The sequence below is a fragment of the Watersipora subatra genome, chromosome 5, assembly GCF_963576615.1.
Source record: "Watersipora subatra chromosome 5, tzWatSuba1.1, whole genome shotgun sequence".
NCBI classification, from domain to species: domain Eukaryota; kingdom Metazoa; phylum Bryozoa; class Gymnolaemata; order Cheilostomatida; family Watersiporidae; genus Watersipora; species Watersipora subatra.
The window spans coordinates 59,471,174-59,480,840 of NC_088712.1; the positions used below are offsets into that span (position 1 = coordinate 59,471,174).

Here is a 9,667-nt window from a genome sequence, read left to right on the forward strand (position 1 = left end):
TATAGATGTCTATGTTATAGTGGATGGTTACATTGTTACATATAATACAATCATTTTAAACATATGATGATGCAAGCCATAATAATAACTTTATGAATTTGACTACAACTTCATGTGTTCAAAAGGTTGATAATAGATGTTTATGTTACAGTGGATAGTTACTGGTCAAGCTGGAGTAGTTGGTCTTATGTCTCTGGATCACAGGTGTATAACTACCTATCTTAGAAAAAGAACCAGAACTTGCACCAACCTTCCACCATCCTGCGGTGGAAGATACTGTTATGGTGATTCTCAACAGATCAGAAAGGGTGAGTACCTGCATAGCTTCTCATGATAAATTAAATCTCTAGGTCAAAGGATTAACTTGTTTAATTTTTGTTTCGTTTTAAAGGATTCATTTTTTCTAAGTTATCAGATCACGAAGTAAGCAAACTAGTTTTATAAAATCTATTAGAACTGTATATAACATTTCTTTTTAAACTTTTTATACACCATGCTTTACTACTGTTAATATTCTCATTTTCTCATCTTGTGTTTTTGTCAACATGATTTGACCAGCTAATGTATTTCATTTTAGTCTATGCTGAACACCAAGTTACACCGATGAGCGGAACCATGAAGCCAAACTGCTGCACCTCATATTTTCAAGTTGTTCACTTTTTTTGTTAACTTTTATTGTTGACTTACTATAACATGACTGAATACAGTATTAGTTATATAAATACAATATCAATTCAAAACACTGTCTCTATTTGCTACAATACTTTATTAATTCTATGGGTAGTGCAAAGGGCATATATAATATATTACTATATACATGTATATATATATAGTATATTCTCTTATATACATGTAAATATATAGGCCTATAAGGTTTATATATACAACTAAGTATATAAGATTTATATATATATAAATATATACAAATATATGTAATACCTACACATATATACTATATATGTGTATATTTATATTATTCTGTAACATATATTATATATATATTATTTTATCACTAATAGCTTCATTTGAAACAAAAAATTTCTTCTCCAAATTATGTCATCTTACAAAAACGCTAGAACAAAAAAAGACAACAGTCGTCTGCTAAAATCAAATAATGGCTTGACATGTAGCATTTAAAAACCTTTCTTTGCTATAACAAGAATATTAGGTGGAAGATTGTTAAAGCAGCTAGCAATGATACGTTAAAAATAGTTGGTAAAGTCTTTATGCAATTTTTAATATCATGTAAGTTGAAATGATTTAAAAACCTGTAACTGTTATAAAAAATGAAGGCACAAACCATGAAAGTCTTGACATCTAAAATTAATGTAAAATAAACATTTTAAGTTGCAGGATAATAGACAAACTAAAGACTATGGGCAACTGCTCATTGCTAGAGTATCTTTTGGCAGGTATTTTAAATGACCTGACTTAAAAACATTTGCTATCTATTAAAATTTTGCTAACATGAGTTATCAGTGCTCTTTTAATGATGCGTACAAAAAATATAACAACTGTTGTAGTTTGTTATTCATGTAAATAATGTAGGTAGTTGTTTATTGTTTTATATATTAATAGCAACTGAATTACATTTTGCACAACTGATAAAATATTCATGAACAGTATAAATAGCAAAATAGTAAAGGCAAACTTACATATAAGATAAAAACACTAGTAATCTGATAAGTTTAGTAGGTATGAGTCACTGTGTAATACTAACACTGTCAAATTACACAACTTTTTACCACCTGAGCAACACTGGCATTTACCTAGTATACTTATATAACAACATAGTTTTTTATACACTATGTTTCCATGATGCGCAGTGCTTCGAAGTTGCGCCCTCTCTGAATCATGGAAACGGCGTCTTCGCACTGAAATCACTGCGCACTGATCAGTGCGAAGCCACTGCAAATTCGCAGCAAGGAAACGGCAGTTGCGCAGTGGCTGCGCATAGCTCTCTTGCTGTGTAGGCATGAACTAGTACTAAAGTTATCCGCTTATCTTGTTTTTTCTATTCTTCCGATTTTCTTTCACTTAAATTTAATTATGGTCTGCACCCACGAGGATGATGAGGTGATTACATCTCTGGACTTTGTTATCGATGCCAACACTTTTCGAAAAATAAGTGGCAAGTCATATAATAACATTTAAATAATATAGTACTTAAAAATACCTATTAAAAATATATTACTTTGTAAAAATTGTGTTAAGGTTTGTAAAGCCTTGTGAATGTGTGTTGTAAATAAAAGTATTATAACGACAGAAGCATAAAAAGACCATTTCTGACGTTCGATATCCGTGATTGATTCCGTGTATCCATTCAGCGATTCGATTTATACAATTTCTCTTCTTTGGCTAATTTGTTTAAATTAAAACCACTGCGCAGCATGGAAACGTACAATCCCCTCGACTTTGGAGGGGTCTGCATCAAAGCACCGCGCATCATGGAAACATAGTGATTGCCATACTAAAAAATAAAAGCATTAAGCACTCGTGGATGAAAATGTAGGATAAGCGTTGCTCTGCACAGTTTTGATTCATCGAATCTGTCTAAATACCAAAAATTAGACTAATTGATACTTGCATAAAGAGAGTCACGCAGACCTCAGCAAAAGTAGATTAAGTTTTCACGTATTAAAACATTCTCTGGAAGTTTCTCATGTAAGAATTAACAGTTTTGATTGACCTGCTCATCACATTAATGACTCTCCTTAAGTTGGTAAAAGATTTTATAGATGATTGACTATAAGTAATGTTTACTTCTAAGAGAATATACATCAGGTTTGACCTCTAAGTAAGTGAACTGGAGTGCATGTGCTTGTTAAGTATGATGCCTAGTTCTCATAGAGACAAATCTTCAATAAAACACTTTTGGTGAAACAAAACATTAACTTAGTCTAAAAAGACACAACTCCCAAAATCTTTCTGGCCGTTTCACCAATTTAGCCAATATTATTGCAAGTTATATGTATTATGTGCATAAATATCATTAGCTAACCATCAACCATTGAACAATAAAATAGATTCGGTATTATCCAATTTGAGAGGACAAAAAGTATTAGTATTTAATCATATCGATTTTCTCTTCTAACGGTCTCAGGAAACCTAACATCGCTAGATTACAGCAAAATCTTAACAGATCTATTGTTTTGACACCAAATATATCGTTACATATTCGGGTATGCGCTTCATTGCAGATTTGTAGTTGAGTGAACAAAGCAATAAATCTGTGGCCATCATCAACAATCTTAATATGTATCCGATGTCAGCATTAAGTTCTATAAAGGTTCATGCTTCATGAAGCAGCCATAGTTTCCAGTATTCTTATGACATGCAAGATCTGGCATGAAGCAATATAATTGTAGGTGTATTTAGAAACAAATATCTTGAACCAACCTACAGCCTATTAAAACCGTTGAAATAAATAATATTGTAGACCACTTTTATGCTAGTAGTCTAGTGCAGTTATTTTCAACCACCGTGCTGTGGCACACTAGTTGGCCCTGAGAGGTCGTCAGGTGTGCCGTGAAAATTTATCCAATGTCACTTTTTTTTAATTTAAGATTTTATAAAACTTTGATTAATCATTTTCTGAAGATACTATGTCATTGTCCGATGTTCATGTTGTAAAGACGAGGAGGGTTGTTTACTGTAAAACCTTTATTTGAATGCCGTGGCGTTCTGTTTTTCAACCCTTATTTTATGATGACGATTAATTTGAGGTGACCTTCACAAAATTAAAAGTAAAATAAAAGGTTGGCATTCAATTTTTCAACTAATTGCTCAAGATTTTGGTAAGTTAAACTTCATTTAACGAATTACAAATGATAACATAACCTCTGTGGTGAATGCCGGGCCATGACTTCGAACTTCTTGTAAATATTTTATTATATGTCCTTTTTATTATATCATCGTTTTACTCGTTATGCTATCACTTATCGTCGTGTATGTTGTTGTCATATCAACGCACTAGCGGTCCTATTTATTTATTCACATTGTTAGCCTGTGTTCTTACTCGGTTCCATTTAGACGGAATGGGTAATATTATTGTACATAAGAAAGTGCGCTCACTTAGTGGGGCAGAGCAAATGGCCGTACGGTCCTCGGCTAGTGGAATTTGCTTCTCCAATAAAAATTGAAAGAAACCACATGCATTCTCTTCTCGTCATGTAATAATCTAGATCATGCTAGGTAAAGGTCAGCAGATTTTTTACACTGGTTGCAAGAGTGGAGTTGCGCCGAACCCAGCAGGCACCATCTAAAAATTTGGAACACAAACTCCGGCAGAGCTCAGTAGAGAAAAACCGGAGTAGTATGGCAAAACACTGGGGGTTCCGAATCTGGCCAAGATAGCTGTATGGCTATCACCCACATTTGTAGAGAAACCTGGTGTTTAAAATATGCAAGTTACCCAGCACTCCAGAGGAGGGTTGATGGCTGGCACTATGCCAAGCACCCCCCCCCCCCAGTCTGTAAGGCGCTCGATACTGCCAAAAAAGGCTTAAGCACTCCAAGTCAGGCCACGATCGTCTATAACGGTTTCCCTCACTCGGAGATAAGCTCAAGTCATGTCTCAAAGGAGGACAAGAAATGTAGACCGGCAGACGGACTGACTAACTGACGCCATTGGGCAACTTGTCAAATTGAGTCGGAACCCGGAACCAGCTTCCCAGTTTAAAACGCCAGAGTATAATAGCGTCGGAGACCCAGAATACTTCATTTTCAGATTTATAGAAATTGCAGCTACAAATAGGTGGGCCGAGGGGGCCAGCACACTACACCTCAGAAAGACCTTGAAGGGAGAGGCAGAGTCCTGCAGAAGGGCAATTGGGGTGGCAGCCATATTTGAAGCCATCCGGCCCGATTTGGACTATCTACCTGACAAGCAAAGAAAAGAACCAAAACTGAACGCCTAGTCCAAATATCCTACACAGAACTTCTCGAACCATTAAGAAGCAACATGGCAAAGGAGCACTTCTCAAACTCTCTAAACCACTCCGCCCTACAGCAGCATGTACTAGCGGTACCAACGGAGACTCTCGCAGACGCAGTACGGGCTGAAGGACAATTTGCTTCAGATTAAATCTAAAGAAAAACTGACTCTGGGCCGAGCCGTCAGGGCTGTGGCATAAAAAAAATAGAAGACCCAGAAGCCAATACGAGACATGGTGCAGTACGCATTGTTAAGCAGGACATCTTGAGTACACTGTTATCCACAGTAAAGCAGCTAGCGGAACAGATCAAGCAGCTGCAAAACAAGCCAACAGAGCCTCCAGAAAGTAAGCCTGTCATTTGTTGCGGGTGTGGAGGTGCAGGGCATCTTCCAAATCACTAATGACACTTCTTATGCAAGTTTGACTGTAGTGAGGGGGTAATATTTAACTATATCTAGCAACTCGAATTCACCACAAATTTGTTGCAATGCATTTAAGTTGTAGATCATGGTGTGATATTTGCCTAAAAGTGATTGTGAACTATTTTTATACATAGGTTGTGGTCATAGCTGAAATTAGTGACAAGCGTTAGCAGGTGTTTCTCGCTTAATTATACATACAATAAAATGCAATATTAATCATTTCTGTCAAGCTTTTAATAATACTTTGAAGTCCGCTACACACTGATTATACAGAGTTACATGAATGCTCTGTTTAATCAAGTTAAAAAGGAGACAATTCCATTATATCACCTTTAAGTATTGTTATTATTAAACATTCTAATTTATTCTCCTGTATAAAGTTTTTCTGATAAGCCAGCTAAAGTTTGGTTCTGCTGTAGCTCCGGAGTGAACATATAAAAAGGAATTGATTTATTATGACTCTATTTTGCAGAAACAGAGACAGTTGTTCTGCATGAGAAACAGGGGAAGAAAAAGGCATTTGTTCTGTATAGGAGACAGGAGAGGCAAAAGGCAGCTGTTCTGTGTAGGAGAAAGGAGAGGCAAGAAGCAGTTGTTCTGAATAGGAGATAGGAGAGGCAAGAGGCAGTTGTTCTGTATAAGAGACAAGAAAAGCAGAGGCAGTTGTTCTGTATAGGAGACAGGAGAGACAGTTGTACTGTATAGGAGACAGAGGAAGCAGTTGTTTCGTATAGGAGACAGGAGAGGCAGCTGTTCTGTATAGGAGACAGAGGAAGCAGTTGTTCTGTATAGGAGACAGAAGAGGCAGTTGTTCTATATAGGAGACAGAGGAAGCAGTTGTTCCATATAGGAGACAGGAGAGACAGTTGTTCTGTATAGGAGACAGGAGAGGCAGTTGTTCTGTATAGGAGACAGGGGAGACAGTTGTTTTGTATAGGAGACAAAAGAGGCAGTTGTACTGCATAGGAGACAGAGAGAGACAAGTTAAAATTATCAGGTTGTTACTTAAAGATGAATTTATACAAAACTTTAGTAGATTTTATCAGAAAATATCGATATTTTTTATCATTTGCGATTATTTTTATGTTTGAGGTGATCTGACTGCCAGTATGTTTCAACATTAAGTTTGACCAAACTTGATCATCGCTAAAGCGCTTAGACTAAACAAAAGTGTGTTTATGATGTCTGTAGTTGCAACGAACCAGACAAAATTGGGACTCCTCACGCTGCTGCATGAGTGCATTATCTTCAATAGTCTATAGCTAATATCAACTATAGCAACGATAGCAACTAGTGTCGTCATTTTGCACGTACATTTTTTGTCCGAGTCTTTTTAACCGTGATCAAGTTTTGTTGATCTTACCTTGAAACATCCTGGCAGTCAGTTTTAATTTTATTTACCATGTAAAGCAAATGGGCAGAAAAAAGGCATGAATAATAGTAAATATTTAAACTAGACACATAAACTTAATACTTTGCATTCTGCCTCATGGATAAGCTCCATTCTATTGTAACCAATTATTAATACTTTGTACTCCAAAGTAATTCTATAAATTCTAGTTTACTTTATATAAGCTATTAAATTAGTATAACTTGAGGATGAAAAAGTAGAATGCAATAGAGATGGCAAATACTGAAATAGACATCTTGTCATAGACTTTTTGAAAACTAGCAATTGAAATTTAAGTTCTTGTCGCTACATAGTCATCAAAAACAACTCCTTATACATTCATTTCAAAGACACAGGGGTCGATGACAACATTATAGCAAGTCTTTCATAAAACTAACATAATTGGCTCAGTGCCTTCAGGCTGTCTTCCAGAAAAAGCTGATTCTTTTGAATGAAGTTGTCAGCCCTTGCTATGTTTTTAGCAGTCCAAGCTCTACAGAATGCTTTTTACAACCATTCAGTGTGATCATAACTAAACTGGTTATGAATTACTATGCATTTATTTAATTATTATTGAGTTAAAAATAACAATAAGAAAAAACAACAATATTCATTTAGGTTATAAAGGTTTCACTTTGTGGTTCCTTGCTCTGTTCAATCTTAGTATTGTCCATAGACTAAAACAAAACAACAGCATCTATTCAGATTATGTTGAAAGACAGGAGTATTTGTAATATATCACTGAATACTAACATATGCAGGTATCTATTATCTTTACATTCACAGCAATAGGAGTAATTAAACTTTATATTACTTAACTTTAGCATTTGGAGTTGTTTATCATCTTTAGTTTCACAGCAATACAAGAAAACAACCAATAAATAGAGAAGAACCCAGAAGGTTCTCCATATTTCCGCCTTACAAACAGTTAACATAATCTTACCTTTTCATTATCACTCTAGTTTAATTTTAATTAAATGATTCAATTTGATGTGACAAGTATAAGCAAGTACTTACTCTTTCTGGTCTGCCGAGAATCTCCATAGCAGTATCTTCCACCGCAGGATGGTGGAGGGTTGTTGCAGGTTCTAGTTCGTTCTTGAAGGTAGTACTTGTACTGCTGTGATCCGTGAACAAACGACCAGCTACTCCATCCAGACCAGTTACCATCCACTAGAACAGAAAAAGCTAGCTTCAAGCGTCTTTCAGCGACTTACAAGATAGGATGGATTTTGAGGGCTGGTAAAAATAATAACAACATGACAAATAAGAAATCACATTTTTTATAATTGCTATTTTACGATTATGATAATAGTATGTTACATTTTATTTTTATTGTGTTTTATAGAGGTCGAAAACTTCTTCTTTTTTCGACGTTTCCCATTTAAGAGTCATTACTGCAAATGGTATAATCTGGTACAGAATATACTGCGACTATTGTCACTTAGGGGTTGACACAGCTGCTATTGTGGCTGAATGTCCTTCCTAACATCACCAATGATCCTCCTGGGATTCGAACCACTGACCTACTGATTGTCAACACACAAACTATTGAACCATAGCTGCTCTTTAAAGTGCTGAAAAATTTACAATGCTTAATTATAAATGCCATGACAAAAAAATAAAATGACATATTTTAAACATTAATAAGGGTATATATGTTAACTTGTTTATGTCAGCCAAAACAGATGTTATATTGAAATTCCTTTAATCTATTTCAAAGCCTATATAAATACTTTAAGACTTCGTTGGTTGACTAATTCAATAACAACGAATGATTAACATTTTATCAAAGTGCTTAAGGGTACATACATGAGTTTATGTTATATTGTCTATTTCACTTAAATGGAAAATAAATAAATGTGCTCACCTCGGCAGCAGTGAGTGTTGCACTCTCTCCTCTGAATCTGTGGACTTTCGTATGCAGTGCATCTGTAGCTTCCAGAAGAACCTTGTCCATCAAATCTGCAGTGCCTGGCTCTGCTCTGGGTGCCACCTCCACATGGTACGTTACACTGCGCCCACCATGACCAAGGTGACCAGTATCCATAGCGGTGGTGGGGTGGGTAACTAGCACTGATCATTCCTTAAATAAAAATTGTCTATACTAAACGAAGTCTAATTAATAACTAATTCATAAACACTAACTTTTATCAGGAGCAAGTTAATTCTAAACAGGAATGACAACTTCTGACAGCTGCTAATTTTTGAAAGCATCTGCTTTAAACATGTCATGCAAAAATTAATTCGTTAAATTATTTATGAGATAAAGCATTGTTGATGTATTTTAGCGATAAAATAAGTTTTTATCATTTATTAAAACTAATTTCTTCGAGAATTTTAACTCAAAAGAAGCATTTTTAGACTACCGCTGAGCAGTGATTAAGCGGGGTATTTCAGCTCAAAAAATGTATGAACTAAACCTTATTAGTCGCAAATATTGAAGTAACTTATACACTTACCGACAACTCCAACAAGAAGAAGAATAACCAGCAGCTTTGAATCTAAAACAAAAAGAAAAAGAGTAAGGAAAGCTAACAACTCTTTACTTTTTTTGTATTTTATCTCATCTACATTTAAACAAAAATGGAACAAAATAAATGCAAACAGTTTTGAAAAGTGATAAATATATTTATTAACTTTTTATAGATTTAGTATTTAAATTGATATTAAAGCATGAAATGAGAAAGGTTTAACATGCAAGCGTTCTAGAAGGTCATGCCAAATAAAAATTTGTGATGGCTTGCAAATTAATCAATAGATATTATCTGAAAACCGAATATAATAATAACATACTTTTCAGCTTTATAAGTTTATGTTGCGAGTTTTATTGATAAAAACCTTTAGTTTTACTCACCCATGTTTGTGTAGTATCTGATCTAAGGATAAAACCAAATATGACCTCACCTCTATACAGC

General features: G+C 34.9%; 1 protein-coding gene across 1 annotated transcript; it reads right to left on the reverse strand.

Moving 5' to 3' along the window:
- Positions 1–7,290: 7,290 nt before the first annotated feature.
- On the reverse strand, positions 7,291–9,667 carry LOC137396422 (ectin-like). Its single transcript, XM_068082698.1, has 5 exons — positions 9,607–9,667; positions 9,212–9,253; positions 8,620–8,835; positions 7,767–7,922; positions 7,291–7,426 (listed from the first exon to the last, which is right to left on the reverse strand). The coding sequence occupies exons 1-5, from the start codon at positions 9,608–9,610 to the stop codon at positions 7,410–7,412; spliced, it is 435 nt and encodes a 144-aa protein (XP_067938799.1). The 5' UTR covers positions 9,611–9,667; the 3' UTR covers positions 7,291–7,409.